The sequence below is a fragment of the Pavona decussata genome, unplaced genomic scaffold, assembly GCF_977016875.1.
Source record: "Pavona decussata unplaced genomic scaffold, jaPavDecu1.1 SCAFFOLD_114, whole genome shotgun sequence".
In the NCBI taxonomy this organism is placed as follows: domain Eukaryota; kingdom Metazoa; phylum Cnidaria; class Anthozoa; order Scleractinia; family Agariciidae; genus Pavona; species Pavona decussata.
The window spans coordinates 1,423,548-1,445,000 of NW_028145528.1; the positions used below are offsets into that span (position 1 = coordinate 1,423,548).

General features: G+C 38.7%; 1 protein-coding gene and 1 pseudogene across 1 annotated transcript in view; both read right to left on the minus strand.

Moving 5' to 3' along the window:
- Nucleotides 1-590: 590 nt before the first annotated feature.
- LOC146470087 (uncharacterized) lies at nt 591-17,645 on the minus strand (annotated as a pseudogene).
- Nucleotides 17,646-18,340: 695 nt separating this feature from the next.
- The window catches only part of LOC146470088 (HMG domain-containing protein 3-like), a 3,683-nt gene continuing 570 nt past the window's right edge, over nt 18,341-21,453 (minus strand). Inside the window, exons 1-4 of the mRNA XM_085121911.1 lie at nt 19,995-21,453; nt 19,340-19,473; nt 19,018-19,189; nt 18,341-18,681 (exon numbers count right to left, since the gene is read on the minus strand). The exon at nt 19,995-21,453 is cut by the window's right edge and continues 570 nt beyond it. Of these exons, the coding sequence (XP_084978037.1) occupies nt 18,341-18,681; nt 19,018-19,189; nt 19,340-19,473; nt 19,995-20,196 (849 nt within the window). The 5' untranslated portion in view covers nt 20,197-21,453. The remainder of the gene's footprint in view (nt 18,682-19,017; nt 19,190-19,339; nt 19,474-19,994) is intronic.

Here is a 21,453-nt window from a genome sequence, read left to right on the forward strand (position 1 = left end):
GAGGGAATGGTTGGACCACAATTATTTGGAATTATCTTCTTCAGCTAATAGCTCTGCATCCCTGCTTGCAGAGCTAAAAAATTCTTCTGCCTGACGCAGTGGAATCCACGCTAAGAATGAGATGGTGGACCAAACAACCGAGATTTCAACGGGACTAACGTGGACGTACACAATGGTGGCGCTGGGTCTGGTACCAATAGAAATGTGTCAGACGTTTCAAACCCTTCGTTGCGACGGCTCGTTCTTTAGTATCTTGTTGTTCACGTTTACTGCTATAAAAGGACCTGTAAAGGATCTTAGGTTATAATTTAGTTTAGGTGAGAAATATGTGAACAAAGTATTTCTCTTACTTTCAGGGTCTGAGAGCGCTGAAGTGTCACCGAACTAAACATTCGAATCGCATGAACTATCAGTCAAATTGAGCCCTGCAGAAGACTTTCTTAAGTTCAACCCCCCCTCTCTCCTGGATTTCCAGAGTCTTTTACCTCCCCCCCCCCCCCCCTCCCACGAGAATTTCCAGAATCCCATCCGTTGGGAAGGTGTGGATTTTTTCTGGCACAACCTAATGTAACAACTGAATATGATTTGAAACCAGCTAGCTTGATGTATGAAGAAGTTACAGTGATGCAACTAAACACCCTCCTTAAAGATTCTCACCATGGTGTGACTGCAAACAATATGGAGAAATTAGTCCAATCATGAAAATTTACACTTATAGAAACTTTGAAAATACTGCTCAGTCTTAAAAGTAGCTGTTTTATGCATAAATATTCAGTACTGATTCAAGTACATGGAAAATGGTTGATACTCACAAGAATGCAATTCGTTTGGAAGCATATTTCAGGAGCATGGAGTTAAAGTTCTCCAGCTTACTTGTGTGTCTGGAAGAGTTAAAAGAAACAAGACATTTATTTATCAATCTTTTCATTACCAGGAGTTCCCAAAATCAAAATTTCAAAATATATAAAAGGGGAAGGATTAAATTAAGACATGTTGAAATATCCAGATAATTTTTTAATGAAACCTAAAGAGTGCAAATTTCTCATGGTTGATAAATTATTATCTAAAACATCTTAGAACTGTCTTTCATTAGGAGATACTAGCAGCAATTGCTACTCTGCAAATTTGAATGTGTAAATAAAGTTAATTGTGTGCCTTTGGGTAGGGTTTGATTATTCCAGTTTCATTCTTGTGATCTCATATTTAACCAGCTATTAAAAGAAGCAATTTATTTAATCTTAACAGTAACTTTGGGAATTTTTATGTGTGCAAGAGGGTGTAACTTAGGGTGCTTTTTTTTTGGGAGAATCAGAAAACGGATTTGTGATCTCAGATCATTCGGATCATGCCGAACCGACGAACCCTCGTCAAGAGTGGATTTGTCGGATGATCCGAATCATCTGAGATCACAAAACGGTTTTTGGATTCTCCAAAAAAACGCACCCAAAGTGTGTTAAATAGATTAATCTAAGTTGTGGGTTCTGCATCCAGATAGGAAGAACAGACCTAAATTTCACATAGTGTTGTAGAGACTTCAACCATTCAGCATCAAATATTATTTTGCGCAACTCCTCTGCTGCTTTTGAGTCTTTGGTTAATATCTCCTTGCCCTCTTCCACCTCAGTCAATTTTCCATGGAAGCACTCGCCATTCTCCCACTCATGTTCTCCACAGACATGGTGGATTACTCCAATCCACATTTCCTGCAATAATAATAATCATAATCATAATCATAATCATCATAATGATAATAAATAATAAATAAATAAATAAGATCTTTTAACAGGGAGCCCACGTCACAAAATGTGGTTTATAGTGAGGTCTTGCATAAATCTATCATAAGAATACCAAAAAAAAAATTGCAAATACAGCTATATAGAGATTGTGTTATTGTTTGACGCTAGCGCTATCAGGAGACCTTTTTTTATGAAGTTAAATTTTTAACAAAAAGTTACGCGCACTCATGTGAAAGTTAGCGCACGCGCGTCATTATTTGCGTTTCGATAAATCGACGGTATAATACCCTCGCATTCAGGCGAGTTTCTCGCTGAATAAACCGCTTTTGATAGACGCTCTGTTCAAAAAGTAACAACACGAACGATGTCGTAAGGGCGATTCGATAAACCATTTTTATAAGGACAAAAATATATTTAAGAAAACGCATGTAATGCTAAGAAGGCGCATAAGTCTTCTTCACCCGACCCAAAAGTTACTTCTTCTCCTGGCTACCCCAGTAAATAGAGATTCTCCCAGCAACAATCTTCTTCTTCTTTACCTCCTAAGAAACACCCTTTTTGCACGCCGGAAATTTCTGATCAGTCCTAAAATTCTCGGCGTGATCTGGGCAATATTCCTAATGCGTCACTGAAAACAAGATAATGTCTCAATCTTAACGGGTGAATTTAGGCGGTACAATATACGATTGTAAATCTTTTATTGTAAACCTTTTTTATTGTAAATCATTCTTAACCTCGGATTGTGTTGAATAATAATAGGAAGAGGAAAAAATGAGCTTCCGACCGTATCTCGCTAAATCTTCAAAACCAAAGTGAGCTCCACGTTGTCAGGAAATTATATGTTGTCTAGCCACGTGATAACAAGTGGTTAAAAATGGCGGGAAGATCATGGCATTCATCTCCCCAAACAGGTTGAACATAACGGAATATTGAAGCCGCGGTTCACTCACACGGGAAAAACCAACTAATTAAATGCAAAGTGTTTATTTTAAATGCATGACGTCGGTTACCCAAAACAACTTTCCGAACACGCCTACCTTTCAGTTTAGGCGTGTTTTAAGAGCCATTCGTTGGGGTTGATTGGCCGGTTGAGTTGATCAGAATGTTGTTGCACCAGATAAATCGTAGCGGCCCTTGTTAGCAAAAGGAAACCTTTCACCACTAGAGAGTGTTAATTGCACCAGAATGTTGTACCAGATAAATCGTCGCGGCTCTTGTTATCAAAAGGAAACCTTTCACCACAAGAGAGTGTTGAAAATTGTCAAGGAAATAATCAAGAATCCGATTTGCTGTAAGTATCTGGACAATCTCTAACAAATTGGCCAGCATATTATGCAAACGGCCTCCAAGGCACGAGTCTACGACATAGTGGCAACCAAGGGGTTTGCAGCCAAACAGATGCTTCCTTCCGTGTACAAGAAAAATCTACTACAATGGTAGTGACAATTTTATGTTTATTTAATTTTATCGTCACAAATATTGTATTTTTCAAATGCGCATGAGCAAATTACGATGAGGTGACTTCATTAGTTCATTACTTTGCTATACTGTCCTTATCATATGAAGGCGCAAAGGTAACTGTGGGTGACTCGCCCAGGGGGTACTCCCCTATATGGGCTATACAGGGACGTGCCGCTGAATAGGGTATGGTTTTTGGCTCCTCTGGCCTGAAAAGGGTATATAATTTCAAGCGAGTCTGCCCTGGACCTTTCCTAGACAGGGTATGGTTGAAAGACTGTCGTCGAGTATTTGACAATCCGAAACCAGAGACGTTAGTCTGCATTTACTGCACTCGGCAAACTGTGTTTGTAATGCGAGACGAAATTGATGGTTCTGCGATCACATAAAGTAATAAAAATTTACCGTTAATACGTTGTCAAATGCCCCATAGCTCAATTGGCAGAGCGCTGAGTGTCGCTGGTAATAGGGGTTCTCAGAGATCCAGGTTCGAATCCTGGTGGGGCTAATTTTTTCGATCAACTAAGTATGAAGCTTTTTTTTTTATTTTTAAAACTAGCATTCGTTTTTTTGAGTTGATGTTACATGCAAAACTGGAAAACATGATGTTAGTATTCGAAAAGGTAGGTAAAAAATGTCGTCATGACGAGGTGGTCGGATTAACAAGGTTGTAAACCAGGGAAATGAGTGGGATTTCAATTGGTTTGGAGCACAAAAAAGTGGTCGTAATGACAAGGTGGCCGTATTAAAGTTACCGTATACCTTTAGAGGCGTCTCGCGTCCAAGCGATGTGTCGACTATGTTACTCCGGTTAACTATAAATACCTAAGCCCCTGTACCAAATTAAAGCTTATAGAGCTGGCTATCAATATCAAGATTTTAAAATAAAACTGAAATTATCGAATTTTTAGCGCTGTTTTCTCGAGCCTTTTTTTTTTTTTTCAAGAGCTAAAACTCAAAGGGAATTTGTTCGTTTGTCTTGAAATTTGGACAGTACAGCTTTAGCTGGTTTAACATAGAAACAACAAAGAAGTGTCTGCGAATTTTTTTCTCTCGAAATATTTTTCTCCGGGAGTAATTTAAAAAGTCAAAGTTAAAATTAGTTAAAAATAATTTAAAATAGTTAGGTGTATGTGGTAGGCGATTTTCTCGTACGCTAAATATATACGTCTTCCTACTCCAATTTCGACACCCGCCGTGCTGACCTGTTATCATGCCAGTTTGATAGAGATTGCCCAGATATTGGTTTCTTGATAACTGGGATTATCATTTTCTTGACGATTGGCACTTGCTTTTGATGAGAGGTCTCAGTTTTATTAAAAGAGCCGCCACAATGTTTCTGGTCTTTTATACCAAGATCGCCTGCAGCGCAAAGAACAAACCACATGCGCGCACAGGACCTAATTAGCCTAAAAACACAGACGTATTTCCGGCTGTGCGGAGAGGAGAGAAGCGATTGCTGAATTACGGAATCAACAGAATATGAGGGAAAGCAACGCTGCGGAGAAACGCGACTCAGAGATTCGTTGGTTAGGAAGCTTTACCGACCAAGCACACCCTATACCTGCGGCCTTATGCCCCACTGGGGGCTCAAAGGACTAAGAGAGAGACACCCTATACCAGGAAAAAGGCTAGTTCGGATGACAGTCAACGGATGATTTGAAAATGTTTATGGTGAGGCTTTTGCACTCTTTTGGGATATGTTAATATCCCACCTATTTACAATTTGCACGACAATAAGACTTTCTTTCTTTCTTTCTTGTAATTTCTGTCTTTAGGCCTTCAAGAAAGAACTATGAATATTGTTTAAGGATACCCCGGCCGAGCCAGCCTCCTCAAGGCCCAAACCCCCCAGATGGCATTCCAGATGGCATTCTGTCGTTGCGTACCCCTGGTTAATTTGATGCTGCCCTAAAAAATCAGTCACAGATTATTTGCTTCAGGTTTAAAATTACTATTTACAAGTCTATAAAATTTTAAACAGTAAAGAAACGTACAAGCAGACAAACAAACGTTTTCGTCTGATCAAAAGTCATCTTCAGGGTGAAAAGACCGTCTGCTAAAATTCGACATAGCCGGGTCGGTGGCTCTCACCATTCAAATATATTCGGTTACCGTGTAGTTCACAATTTATATCATTTTTCGCATTGGCAATTATCAGAAAGAAAAATTAAAAAAATACCAAAAGAAAAGAAAACAAACATTATTGAGCCGTAATAAGATCGCCGGTGACGTTTTGCTCAATCACGCTTGCAGCTTTGAATCAACGAAACCGTCCTGCAAGGTGAATTTAGCTGAACTTACAGTTTCCATTGCGCGCTGAGTCTTTTACTAGAGATGCTAGCTGTTGAAATATTTACGGCCTAAATATTTTGTTACTTTAGCTACTTTGGCTATCGACGCAACTTGTGTCCTCAGCGGCTCCGATAGCACTAGTAAAAGGGTTTTATAACAAAATTTTGATGTTATAGATTTGGGAAAGGATGGGAAAACAACCGGCTAATGGGCATGTGCTGATTTCGCCCGTGATTTCGTTTTGCTGTTTTGTGATTATAAAGACCGGAGAAAACCTCATTTTATTTTCGGCATCCATTTAGTGTGATTGGTTATCTTCAAACAAGAACAAACAAAAACCGTCGTAAACAGCGTAAATATTTTGTAACTTGCGCAGTTGTCGTTTAAAAAGCAATCGATTTTAAAATACATTTTTTTTTTTTACTTTATCATATACTTTTAATCATTCTCTTTTTGAATAGAAGATTAAGTCATCAGCAAACCCGCCTTTAAAACGCGCAAATTTATTTTGTAACTCTACGCAGAAGGCGGTAATTTAATTTTCGTCGCGGGAAGACTTTTCAAGGAAAAACGATATTTTGTGCCATGTTGCGAAAGAAATCGGGCTACATTTATTTGCGTGAAAATACTATGCAAGAGGGAAGCTTAAGGCATATAAAAAAAGGAAGAAGCAAGAAAAAAAAAAGAAAAGAAAAGAAAAGCGAATCTTGCTTATTAGCTACTCCAGACTACTGTAGAAAACATGTTACTATCTCTGCTATAGCTGATATATTGTTGTTCTTTAATAGCTGTACTCGATTTAATATGTGTCGCCATCGGATTTGTTGTGTTCTCTGTAGCGTGAAGCTCACCGACTTTTTTAGGCTGTCGATGTGGCTTTTTGAAAACTTTAAACGTGTAGATTAGATGCTCAAACTTCACTTTAGTCGTAGGAGGATTTCGCCGCGAACTTAAACGGTTAATTTTAGCAGTTTCGAAAGCACTTTACTAACGGATGTTTCGGTTTTTTAAAAAAGAAGAGAGAAGAAAAATAAAAAAAAAAAAAGAAAAACGACTGTCCTCGTGTCGAACCGGTCCACGAAAAATGTAATCGACTCCGGCCTTGGTTCAGCGCGTCAATCGCTTGCGCCAACGAAGCGACAACAATAAATGTGCATCAATTATACCGACAGTTTACTTGTATCGGCTCGAACAGCGAGCGGCTAATCGGACGCTTCGCTGACTTCATTGTTCAGCGAAACAAAAGGTTTCTTTTGTTTCTCGTTCAACAAAAGATCTCCATAGGAGGCCGCTAGGAAAACTGAGTTTTTTTGCATACGTTATTTTTCGAAAACGAAGAGCAAACCAACGAAAAAAAAATACAGGGCAATGTTTGTTGACTAAAACGAAGCCTACATGCAAAAATTGAGACAAATCTGAAAAAAAAAACGGCCTAAAATTCGGCTGTTGTTGTCTGTCTGAAATGGAAACCTTTCAACAGAGTGTCAGTTCTCAAGATTACAATAACGTTATTACAGGAACGTCACTTTTATTTCCGCACCAAATTTCGCGGAAATAAAATTAAACTCAAATTAAGAGCTATTTAAATTTTCAAACTGCCCAATGAAACATCGCACCAAACGACTCTTTTCCGAACCGCAAAATAAAGAAAAGCCATAGCCAACAACACCTTTTATGTGAACATGCTTGTTGTTGTTATTTCGTGAGATTTGCTTTCTCTGACAGAAAACTAATAACTTTCAATAATTTTAACACCTTTTTTTTTCACATAGCGAGTAAAACCACCTCTCACTATTGCCGAACGTGCGGAGCAATAAAATACCTTGCCTTCTTAGGCAAGATTTCTCAGTGTCTCAGCTAAATTTTTCGTTACTGGGGACAAGGCCATTGTGTAAAGAAAAATTATTTCGATAAGGAATCCCTCCACGCAGGTTTTGTAATATTGGATTGCGTCCTTTTCACTGAATGTTACCCGTTGGATTATCGAAATGAAAAACTAAAAGGAATAAGGTGCTGAAACTAAAACCTTTTTTTAAGTTTCAAAGGATGATTGCAGTAACGAACCACTAATTGGCGACCCTTGATAACACGTGGACTTATAGATAGACTTACACGCGTCCATTTTTTGTTTTGTCACAATCGACCCGACCTCACCCAAAATGTAATTACGGATGGAAAAAATGTTTTCGGTCACTCAACAATGTTTTCACATTTTATCGCCAAACATTTCCTGTTTGGATTGGCCTTTGGACGTTCCATTTAGCACCTTGTTAGGGACACTTCTGTTGGTTCTTTTGTGACCGGAAATATAGTTTTAAAAATTTTAAACTTTCTCTTTTCGTTTCCTTTGGTTTAATTTATTATTGCGTTGTTCAGTCACTCAATAGTGCGTGGTCTCCGAAACTTGAATTCAAAACCAGGCGAGCAAATGAGAATGTTGGGGTGATGACAGACGTAGAACTTACGTGAGAAACAATGCTTTTAGTGTTTCCGCAAAATTTCAATCTACCGGAAGTGGGAGACGCATATATAAACACAAACGCGTGCCTAAAAAGCCATTCTCTAAAGGGTTGGAGTAAGTGCGTTAACAATGGCCGACCTTTTAGTACTAATCTCTGTGCTGTGTCTCTTGCCTTTGGCAAGCGGACAGTGTCAAAAGGTGACTCCACCTCTAAGGGAATTCTGCCCTTTTTATAACTACACCACACTGGATGAAGGAACTGATCAAGTACAAGCAGCCTCTTTTATTCACCACTTCAAGCCACTATTCCTGTCAAACTGTTCCACGCTATCAAACATATTCATCTGTGCAAGCTACTCTCCATTTTGTCAGCCACCGAACCACCGTCTTCTTCCTTGCCGTGAACTTTGTTTTTACGTTTACTCTTCGTGCATACATGTGTTCTCTTCAAGCCGTCTGCCTTGGCCGTCGCGTTTAAACTGCTCTCGTCTACCATCTCCACCTGAATTATGCTTATCACCGAAACTGCCGCCGCCTCATTCTGTTTCAACGTCAGCACCATCTTCTACCTCTGTACAGCCGTCCCGTCAAACACGTTTTTCAGTTTTTCCAACAGCAACAACAACAACCACAATAGTAACAACAACTTCACCGTCGTCACCGTCATCGCATCTAATTCTTGGACTTTCACTCAGCCTCATAATTTTGGTTTTACTTTTGCCTCTTTGTCTTTTGTACGCGCGTCGTTATCTCTGTCCACGCCAGCCACCCCCCACATCAAGTCATGACTCCACAGCATTTGGACCAACATCAGAGCCTTTGCCATTACCTACACAGTCAACTCGTCCACCATCTTCGCCGCCAAACCTACCTGAATGTCCGCCACCTCCACTGCCACCACGAAAAAGTAACGTTGAATACCAAAACATTCACATATACTCTGTTATTGCTAATTGAATATATTTAAAATTTTGAATCATTTCATTAACATTTTGTAACATTTTCTAAAACCTGGTTCACGTTTCGTTAAACACGGTTTTTAATTGAGTTCACGTTTCATCACGCTTCACCGGTTTGGTCTCTATCATGTTGCTGTCGTGTTAAGTTTTCTACGCAGTCTGATCAGCCTTGCAGAAATTTGAGTCATTATTTTGGCAGTTTTGCATGTAGTCATTGTCTGACGTTTTTCGTTCGGATTTTTTTATCTGGAAGGGGGGGGGGGGGGGGTTGTGCTGGAAATGTTTTACTATCATCCCTTTTTTTTTTGTATCTTTCTTACGCTTACTTATTTTTAATATATATTTTTTATTTTGTGGCCGCAAGATTTCTCGCCTTTCTCGAATTGACAGAAATGCCCGAATGTTAGTTCGCGCGTTTCTTCTCTCCCGCACTTTCTGATTTGCTTAAAAGATCTCTTGGGCCAATTGTGATACAGCGCTGATTTTAAAGATATTTATTACCTTCCTAATTGGCAGATATGCAGAAGTAAAATCCATTCTTTGATGGCAATTTGCGCACTAGCACATCCTAAGAAAGATTGCGCTAATGTACATATAGAAAAAAAACTAACAAGAATTACCCAGGTTACCAGAAATCATAACATATATTGCATTGTCGGAGAACGATAACGGTTTACATTATCCAAGACTGTAAACTTCGCCACCGTTGGAGTAGAGATCTTTGAACACGATGCAAGATGCGGCACATTTGAGGTTAGCCTGTGAATGCGGCCACATACGCTGTATACAGCAAAATAATAAACTTTAATGACTAAGTAAACTTGAAAAATGTATAAACTTGATTACAGTGGCAAAAATTCGTTGTAAGCACTCAAAAAGTAACTTGTAAGTATGAAGTATGTACTCACACTTCAATGTAAATTTGTCAACCTATTTTAATAAATAAGATAAATGAAAATATACGTAGTCATGATACCATGTCAGCCTCCAATATACGTAGTCATGATACCATGTCAGCCTCCAATATACGTAGTCATGATACCATGTCAGCCTCCAATATAAGTAGTCATGATACCATGTCAGCCTCCAATATAAGTAGTCATGATACCATATCAGCCTCCGATATACGTATTGATTCAGTACAAGGACAAGTTATGCGAAATTCAGTTTCATTGAAGTTTAGGGAAGCACAGATTTGGAAAAAGTTACCAAATGTATTTAAAATAATCAAACACTGTACTCCCTTTAAAAAGTGTGTAGCTTATGAAGTTTTTAGCATACGCTATTTCTCAAATACGAAACACAACTCGGCGAGAAAAAAAATACTGGACAATATTTTTCAATGGAATTGCAGTTCACATACAAAATTCGGACAAATCCGAGCAAAATAAAAAACGGCCTAAAATTCGACATAGGTTGGCTATGTCGGCAAAACTGATTATTATGTTCGACTGGGTTCGGCTATTAAACGAACGATGTTCGATTGGGTTCGATAACCGAACTTTTGATATCTCGGAAACGAAACTACATAGCTATTGTCGATTACAGGTCGCTATTTAATCTGTCAATGTTCTTAGTAGCGATCTAAACGGAACTTTATTGATCGAAGATGGCTGTCGACACGAGCTTGATGAAAAAAATTGTTTAAAATGAAATCGATAGCTCAAGTGAACGAGCCGGTGCTAAAATTCGGCAATTCATTTTATTTCAAAATTCTTGATATAGCGTGATAGCCAGCTCTATAAGCTTTAATTTGATATAGGGGTTTAGTTATCTTGTTTAAACTGGACGCGAGACACCTCTAAAGGTGTACGGTAAGGGATGGACCATTTTATTTTATTTATTTATTTATTTTTGGGTGGGGTGGGGGCAATTTAGTCATGTTAAGAACTTTTTTTTTCGCCTTTGGGCTGTGCAAGAATTTTTTTTAGCAACTGAAGGTTAGGCACCAATTTTTTTTCCCACCGGTTTTCAGTCTTCATATTACCAAAAATGATAATTTTAAGAGGTATGCCCACTGAGGTATGCCTGTACAAGTATGAAAGAAGATGACACATGTACCTCCAGCACTGGTTTCTCTCTAGGCTGATATAAGCTGCATTTTGTCTTTTCTGTGTTACATGTTGGGTTGCAAAAATAAATGAGAAATTCTACTGAGTCAGCTGGATTTCAAACCTTTTGAAAATGGCTGGATCTTCTTATCCAATGTCAAGAAATCAGTAATGAATAGCTTATTAAAACGCAACTGTGTTCTAAAGAAAACATTACTGATTTACTTCTTACAGTAACAAAACCTTGACATAAATGCAGCCTGACAGCATAAAGCACTATCAAACACTATTGGGTTGTTTTCGTTTGTTTCAATTTTTTTAGATAGTGTTGAATTGGTTTAAGTACAAGCACTTTAGCAATCGTCCTTTATAGTTGTATACATTCTGGCACTAGTGAAACAAAATGGCGGCTTGACAACACGGAACTCACCTGCCCGTAGTAGGGCTCTTTTCCGGATATTTCTGGTGAAGTTAGTGATTTTCAGATAGGTAAAAGTCTCATTTCTTTGTTATTTTTAAATTTTTCTATGATCCGAGTCGATCCGAGTTGATCCGAGTTGATCCGACCCGGACTGGTGATCCGAGTCGATCCGGTCCGAATTTTATACCTGCCTGTCACCCAACGACCAAATCTTTCCAAATACGTCAGAAGTATCTCTGTGTTTTTAGAAGCTTGGTTGGTTAATTTGATGCTGCCCTAAAAAATCAGTCACAGGTTATTTGCTTCAGGTTTAAAATTACTATTTACAAGGCTATAAAATTTTAAACAGTAAAGAAACGTACAAGCAGACAAACAAACGTTTTCGTCTGATCAAAAGTCAGGGTGAAAGACCGTCTGCTAAAATTCGACATAGCCGGGTCGGTTGCTCTCACCATTCAAATATATTCGGTTACCGTGTAGTTGACGATTTATGTCATTTTTCGCATTGGCAATTATCAGAAAGAAAAATTTAAAAAAAATACCAGAAGAGAAGAAAACAAACATTATTGAGCCGCCTTTATAAGATCGCCGGTGACGTTTTGCTCAATCACGTTTGCAGCTTTGAATCAACGAAACCGTCCTGCAAGGTGAATTTAGCTGAACTAACGGTTTCCATTGCGCGCTAAGTCTTTTACTAGAGATGCCAGCTGTTCGAACATTTACGCCATAAATATTTTGTTACTTTAGCTACTTTAGCTATCGACGCAACTTGTGTCGTTAGCGGCTCCGATAGCACTAGTAAAAGGGTTTTATAACAAAATTTTGATGTTATAGATTTGGGAAAGGATGGGAAAAAAACGGCTAATGGGCATGTGCCGATTTCGCCCGCGATTTTGTTTTGTTTTGTGATTATAAAGGCCGAAGAAAAGCTTTAAGAACTCATTTTTTTCGGCATCCATTTAGTGTGATTGGTTATCTTCAAACAAGAACAAACAAAAACCGTCGTAAACAGCGTAAATATTTTGTAACTTGCGCAGTTGTCGTTTAAAAAGCAATCGATCTTATAATACATGTTTTTTTTTGTTTTACTTTATATTCTATTCTCTTTAGAAGATTAGGTCATCGTCAGCAAACCTGCAAATTTATTTTGTAACTCTACGCAGAAGGCGGTAATTTAATTTTCGTCGCGGGAAGACTTTTCAAGGAAAAACGATATTTTGTGCCATGTTGCGAAAGAAATCGGGCTACATGTATTTGCGTGAAAATACTAAGCAAAAGGAAAGCTTAAGACATATAAAAAAGGAAGAAGCAAGAAAAAGAAAAGAAAAGAAAAGGGAATCTTGCTTATTAGCTACTCCAGACTACTGTAGAAAACATGTTACTATCTCTGCTATAGCTGATATATTGTTGTTCTTTAATAGCTGTGCTCGATTTAATATGTGTCGCCATCGGATTTGTTGTTGTTCTCTGTAGCGTAAAGCTCACCGCCTTTTTTAGGCTGTCGATGTGGCTTTTTGAAAACTTTAAACGTTTAGAGTAGATGCTCAAACTTCACTTTAATCGTGGGAGGATTTCGCTGCGAACTTAAACGGTTAATTTTAGCAGTTTCGAAAGCACTTTTTTAACGGATGTTTTGGTTTTTTAAAAAAGAAGAGAGAAGAAAAAAAAAAAAAAAAAAAAAAAACGACTGTCCTCGTGTCGAACCGGTCCACGAAAAATGTAATCGACTCCGGCCTTGGTTCAGCGCGTCAATCGCTTGCGCCAACGAAGCCACAACAATGATAGCGCTTCAATTATGCCAACACATTACTTGTATCGGCTCGAACAGCGAGCGGCTGATCGGACGCTTCGCTGACTTCATTGTTCAGCGAAACAAAAGGTTTCTTTTGTTTCTCGTTCAACAAAAGATCTCCAAAGGAGGCCGCTTGGAAAACTGAGTTTTTTGCATACGTTATTTCTCGAAAACGAAGAGCAAATCAACGAAAAAAAATACAGGGCAATGTTTGTTGACTGAAACGAAGCTCACATGCAAAAATTGAGAGAAATCCGAGAAGAAAAAAAAAACGGCCTAAAATTCGACATAGGTCGGTTATGCTCTCAGCCCTTCAATTGAAACATGAATTTAAATTATGACTTACATGTAGGTAAGTATCCATTGAAGCAGATTGGTATGACACTATAATCATAGCTTGCCACTCTTCTATTTACTTCTAGACCACATTTCCCAGCTGTACCTAATAAACTGCTGTACATTTATGGCAAACTAAAAAAACGTACATGTATTGTTACTAATTGTTTGTGATATCCCTACCTTTAGTTGAGTCATCCCCGTCACAGGTTTCAGCGGAGTGCCACAAGTGGTTTCTTATCGGCTCAATCCACTGTGCCAATGCTTCACACCCTTTAATTTTCGAGGCCTGTAGAAGAAAAAAACATTCAATGCAGGGCTGCAGTCAGAAACATTAAGACTCTTGTATCTGGATTGGAATCCTCACTGAGTTTAGATACAAGGCACAATTTGCAGCTCTAGAAAGAATAGCTAGACATGTTTGTGTTGTACCGATTTTGTCTAAAGGGCCTTCTCCTTGTTCAAGATAGCTGCCCAGATAAATCCCTAGCCAAGGCTATCCAAATACCCAACAAATTTCTTGAAGATTTGTTTTTGAAAAACATAGTGAAATGTATTTGCTTTGTTTAACAACAGTTTAGGATTGAAAGAAAACAAAGAAGGCAATCAGACACTAAAAATTACTTTTTAAAATGCCTTTTAATTGTCTGTCAACATACTCTGTGGATCTAGGGAGTATTTCGCCAGCCTTACCCTTGGGTTTCTCAGAGCCACCATATTCAAAGAGAAGGTCCTGGGAATGAGGATGGTGTTGGACAATAAAATATCCAGAAAATAAAACAATGAAGGTACCATAAAGTCACATGTAGGTTTTATTAAAGTGCAATGAACTCAATCAGTGCCACCCAAAAACCGACAATTTAAAATTAAAGAAATATTCTTGTTCTTGAGTGGTTTACACAAAAAAATAGTAAAGGAACTGCTTTACTGTCTTATCTACAGGAGGTGCAGCACTCACCCAGAAATCACACCATTGCTATTTCATAGAGAATACCTAAAATAAAATCATACTTACAGCAGACAACTTGGCTGTTATCTTGACAGATTTGTGCCATATATCAAGTGAATGAAAAAAGCACTTCACAATTCTGACCCGTCAAAAGGCATAAAAGTGGAGATTACTATGAATAAAAATATACTAGAATGCAATTTGAAGTACTAAATAACCTCATTGGTATTCATCTTTGACTGAAAAACTTATCTTTTCCACCTTTATGAACAGAATTCACAAACAACAATTTTGATGTGTTCAATTTAACTGTTAAAAGATGAACAACAAATAGAACCCAACACGTCATGATATGGCCCGGTGTAAACAAAAAGGCCATTTGTTAGGATTTGTAGCCTCAGTTTTGAGCTGGATTTAGCCAGCAAATAAGGCTGGTGCTGGGAAATCTTAACAAACCATACCCCTGCACAAGCCTCCATTGCCAGCTAGTTTCAACTAAATAGGGTATATTGCAATAACAATTTGCCCACCTGCAAGAGCTTTGAACGAGTACCAGATGTCACGATGGCCATTTTTGCACTGATATGTAATTGTCAGATCACCAGCCTCGAGCTTTTGCTCCACAACTTCGTTTTTTTCTTGACAGCCTTTCTTCCCACAAGGACCCTTGAACAATGGCAGAACCTTCTCTACATCCATCATCACTCGTGCACCTTCATACATGGCTTGGTATTTTAATGATGAATTCTTGCACTTCTGAAGTTTCATAAAATCCTTTTGGACCATTTCCTGTAACATTTCTGTGTGTTCTTCAAAGGTAAAAGGTCCCATTTCTGGTGGAACATCAGTAGGGCTACGTGTATTTACATGTACATCTTGAGGCCGTTGAACCCTGCATTCACTTTCATCACTAGGGCATGATTCAATAGCTGTTAGAGTTGCACTGTCATCTACTGAATGCTCAAGGGAACTGCGAAACAATAAATTTGTTCAAAATGATTAAAATCAAATATCAAATTCTTGAGACATTTGGTGAGTTTTTCCTCTGACTGCCAAAATAATTTTCAATCAGTTTTATGCCTCTCGTACTCTCTCTCATTTTTGAACCTGTCATACTACAGGTTTTTAATTTTATCCCTAGAATAGAGCGTTTTCACATGATGTCACTATAGGTATAAGCTGTATCTGTTTTTTCATCAACAGGACATTAACTAACCTAAAAGGCAGAGGATGATATAGGTAATCTTCTTCACGTTCACCTTCGCTGGACAGGTCATCGGATGAGTCGTAATCAGACAAAGATTCATTAATGGACTCATCACTTGAACCAGGATCAGAACTAGGAACAAAATACAAACTGGAGCTTGAATATTGCCTTTGTTTTAAACATTTAAACTACAAGTTATCTAGTACCTGGAAGATCTCTGCAAGCTCGTTTGCTAATTACGGTGGTGTAATTACATTAAATTGTAGCAATATTTCTAACGAGTAAACAGCTCATACTTCTCTGTTTTGTTGTTCATGCAAAGTCATATTGTTTCTTAACAAATAGTTAAATAATATACATACCTTATACTTTCATCCAAAAAAGGGTCTCCACTGTTACTGCCAAATGCAGGATTGAGAGTACCCATACTCTGCAGAAGTGACGCTGTCAAAACTGGACGAATTTCTTGTGCAAGAGAATCATCTCTTTTTGGGTCTATTTTAACTGATTTCCCAGTTATATTGACCCTGTGAGAGGAAAAATAATGATAACCATATTTAAAAAAAAATTATAATAATTCAAAAAGGTTTAGCCTCAGTATGAATGACTTGCTTATATCTGAAAGATTCAAAACTTTGCAAAAAGTGCAAATTTTGTATAATTATTGCCTGATATTACTATGGCGATTTGGTAGCAAAGAGTCATTCAGATACACCTCTAATGACCCCCACTTTCTGCAGTGCCCATTAGCACATTTCCATTCTAGATCAGCTCGAGCTCCAACATGCCTTGTAGAATACTGGTAGGCTTTACCACTCCTAACACCACTAACAACTTCTTAACAATATATCCCCTTAAGTTCCATGAGTTTTTCGACAGACACAACAACATGCAATTTCCTGCTACGGTTTTATCTTTTGGTTCCTCTCATGGCCCTGAAGGGGCAGGCAGATTCTCCACACATTGATTACTCTCATCAAGGGAAGAACTTGCAGAAGGTTTTGGTCCTGTAGGGGCTGGCATGTCACCAGAGAACTGGTCTATGTCATCTTGACAGGCTGATTGGAGGACTTGGCTGGTCCATCCGTTGCCGACAATTGTGGACAACTAAAACGCTTCTTAAAAGTATGCTTGAAGTGTTAACTAAACAGGAATGAACGCTCTATCGACTGTTCACAAGTAATTTAAAAAGACTCTGCAAAGACATGACAAATTCAAGTTATCCGGGAAATAAAAAATCAACGCGCACTTGCTTTAAGAGAAACGTTTATTAACTCTTCTCAAATTAATGTTAAATTTGTCAATGGGCTACATACACTGTAAATCTGGCTGACGTTTCTTACAAACAAAGTCAACAAGCTTGGGTTTTGCCTCTGGCTCTGAAGATAAGGCAAGATTCTTAAGAATGACAAATTCGGCACTTAAACAAACCGGTTTTGTCACAAATAAAATTGACTATTTGAGCAAGAGAAGACACATCGCTGGCAGTTGTTTTGTCTCCTGTACTGCTTACAATCTCTGGTGCGATGTGAAGGTAACTCTGCTGATAGACTTTCTGTTCGGCTTTGGATAAATTCTTCCTTTTCTTTGGCTCGTCAATCTTTTTGCTTTTTCCAATGTTGATAACTACTGCATTGTAACCATCCTCACTTTTTTCGAGACGACGTGATGAGCTTTCAGGTCATTGTGGAGGAAACCCTAGTCATGTATGTGATGGAGAGCTTCGATGACCTGGTTGATCACATCTTTCCATTCATCAGCAGACAGCTTCTTCTTACAAGCAGCTCGGTATATATTTAAGCTTCATTCTTTATCGCCATGAAACTTTATGACTAGACTGGACTGCATTCCAAACAGGAGTGGTAAGCCTTTGTGATCTCCGAGACTTGCAGTCACCTTTGCTTTGCGTAGGACATCCCGTTTCTGCTCCTCCGCTGTACTTTCCGCAAAACCTTTGAACTCTTTTACCACCATATCCATGCTTCTAAACTTCGCCAACCAACAGGTCCCAAATGAACCTGCCCCGATCGTTTTTCTGGAGAACAGAAAGGTTCTTGCTGTTGATCTCTTTTACTCTGCCACGCATTTCTTCTAGCAATCTTGATTTGGATTGTTCAGTTTCCTTTTGCTTTTGGCTTTGTCCTTCCGCAAGTTTTTCTGCTTCTGCAAGAGTGGTTATCGTGTAATTTGGTATTGAGCTTGAGCAAGCTCTGAGATCGATCCGGCTTTGCTTTGCGAATTTAATAATTCATCTTCCTGTGCATTCTTTTCCCCGCTTGGATTTTGCTTGTTATTCTGTCCACCAAACTTCGTAATCGTTCTCTCTGTAACTCGTTAGCCAGCAAGGACTCAGCACCCTCCATTGACAGGATCTCCCTGATCACTTGGTCATTGCTGGCCGAGAGACGATCAATGCACTTGATCTTCATCAACGGGACCTGATGCTCGAGAGTGATGATATCTAGACCACCATCAAAGATCTTATTCTTCTTTGGAATTCTTCTGGCGCAACACTGATACCAAAGGGCATTCTGTTCCATTTCATTCTTCCAAGAGGGGTTAAAAATGTGGTCAGCAAGGAACTCTCGGTGTCTAGTGGTACATACCAGAAAGCAGATTTAATATCAGCCAGGGTGAACACTTTAGCCTTGCAAATTCTCAGTAATCGGAATTGGTTATTCAGAGCGTTTCAATGCAGTGTTCAGAGGTCTGCTGTCTATACAGAGTCTAATGCCATTCTTAGCAGAAGGCTTGTTCACGATGGTTTGAGTGCTCACCCAAGCACTGGGCTCAGTTACTTTCTCAAGGATTCTTTGTTCTTGGAGATCTTTTACTTCTGCAATAAGGTTGCTGTTTACAGAGAGGGGTATCTCTCGGGGAGCAGTTTTTTGAGGAGGGATGTCATCCCTTGTGTAGAGGTGTAGTGGACCTTCAAGCTTTCCTATGCCGTCATCAAATACACCAGAGTAGTTGGCCAGAATGGTGTCCATGGTGAGTGATGTAAGCACATCTGTGGCTGCTGGACAGACACTTGTAAGTTTGACAATCATTGGTCATGCAACCAACTTCATGCAAAAAGCCCATTGTGCTAAGATTTGATATCATGATTCTTTTGGCCACATGGAATGAATCATGCACTGTATAATGTGACCATTCAATCAAAAGCTCCTAAGCATCTTTTTTGGAATGGATCCCTTACTTTTTAAGGGATTTTATAAAATTAATGAATGTGTGATTGGCTAGTGAACATTTTGTTACTGTAGTTAATTTTAGGAAATCAAGGTGATACACACAAGAATAGAGCATACACACATTTCCCTTGAGTTTAAGCGTTTAAAGATACCCACCTCACTAATACTGCAACATATTTTTTCATTCCCATCTCCAAGGTACAGCTCCCCAACTGTTCCACAGATGCTGCATATAACATCATCCAGACTGCGATCGGTTATGGCCTCAAAACAATAAAAGCCATTATACAGCAAATTGGCTAGGTTTTTAAGCTCATTTTCACCAGGATGCTCCTGTAGAAACAAAATTGCAAACATAGGTCATGTATTAAGGTCAAACTGGATGAAGTATGTATACAAATTAAAATACTATTATATGTTAAAATGCCATTATATGCTATAGAGAACCGGTAACCAAATACTTTGATATTGTATGAAACCAACCTGGACTGTTTCTGCCATAGCTTGGAGCTTGCTTTCAATTGCTGTAGTTATAGGAACTCCTCTACGGAAAAGATGTCGCCATTCCACCAGGATTTCCAAAGACACAAGGACTTCGTCCGAAATATTGAACATCCCTAAATCATACAAGAAGATAAGCAAAAAAAGGTCATCTCAAGCCAACTATATTACAGTACCTACTTTGTTTTTGGGTGTTATTCAACTACAATGTATTAAAATAGAGTGTGATTATTATGCCCACAACCACAAAATGGTAAGTCGCTGGAAATTCCAAGGAGGGGTATCTTATAGACCAAATTCTTTTTTAAGAAAGTATGAGCCACAGAAAAACAAATCATAAGAGAAACTGCAGCTTCACAATATTAATTAAGGCTAACATCAAAGCTGGCAGTAGCATTATTACATTTATTTACAATGTATCTTCACCTGGTTCAGTATATTACTCACTAAATGATTTGAACTTGTGCATACACTGTAGACATCATGCATCAGGTTTCTTCACTTATAATAATATTGTTATAGTTTTGATTTGTTTGTGTGTTTGGCTATAGCTGTAGCTGCAGGTAATGTTGAGAATCATGCAAAAACAAAACAAACTATTTCGCACTGAATCGGACATTAAGCTAATTATTGTTACCTATATCGTAAGGAAAGACTTGATGCATTGCTTGGCAACTTGGACTTTTCCAAAACTTCACCAACAATTTAATTTTTTGGAAACGATTAAGGTTAGTTAGCTCAAGGGATTCTCCTCTTTGGCCTGGGTAACCCCTTTCTCCAGACAATGGATTACTACACAACCCACAAGTAACACAGGAAGGTGCAAGAGATGGGGCCATCCTGATATATCCAAGGAATGGGCCTGCTGAATGACAGCAGTTGGAATATTGAGCGGCAAGGATCGTTTCATGTTTAACTGAACTGTAGAGGTGTGGCTTATAGTATCCACTGGCTCATCACTGGCAGCACTGTTTGGTATGGTTTGAGCCAATGATCCTGCTTTTGTTGATGACGGGATTTCTGACCCAACAGCATTGGTACAGAACAATTCAGCACCAGAAGATGCTGATGCAGAACTAGCCTGTTGAAAGAGCGGCTGTACCCAGGCTAAAGCAAGGCTGTAACTGACAACAATCTTATTAGAGGATATAACACCAAGGCATATCAATATATGCACATGAATGCATATATTTTTGGCCTTAAGTTGTTTCGCCTTGACAGCAATTGTTTTGCAATCCTTGGAACAACATCTGAAGGAATCATCCTGAACTTTAACATGGCAATACCAGGCAGGATTATTTGCTGTTACTGGTCCAAATATACAAAACGTTTTAGGCGACACTGGGACGGCTAATGGCAGATCACCAGATAATCCCTTCAGCCTCAACAACTCACTCTTAACAGTCTCACCACCCTGGTACGCCTGCAAATTGGGGATAGCCATATACTTATTTCCTGGGTTAACAGCTGACTCAATGGTCTTTATGTGCTTGCAGGTGAATGGATCAGAGGCATTGCTGTTTACCATAACTGCATGGGTTTTTTTGCACTTCTGGTTTAAACAAACAACACCTGGCCTGTCTTTTGTCAGATCCTTGATAACAAGATACCTGTCATGATGAGTACTTGTTTTACAAGAATACACACTCCATGGCCCAACAACAATGGAGGAACACAGCGGAATGTCCAATTTGGGCCTCTTAGGATGTTTTGGGACAAAAGTCCCTCCCAGGAGAAATCCACAACTTTTGCAAAGTTCTGGTCTGTAACGATTTGTGAACATTACTTTACAATTTGGACATTTTCCTTTGCCTTGTCGAGAGGATGCCTATAGTAAGAGAAATAACAAAAATTAAATCATTCCAAGAAATTCAAAGCCACAATTGGGGAGTTGAGGAGGGGAGAGTGCTTTCGGTAAAAGAAGGACCGAAAAAACAACACCATTAAGTGCCAAGACAAGGACTTCAAATGAGCCACTGCAAGCACTCAACCACATTGCCTCGTTAATTTTGAAGAGCGTGACAAGAAATGTTAAGATGTCATAGCTTTAGTTACTGTAACTAGAAATTTATTACCATGGTTGAACAGTTAGAAAG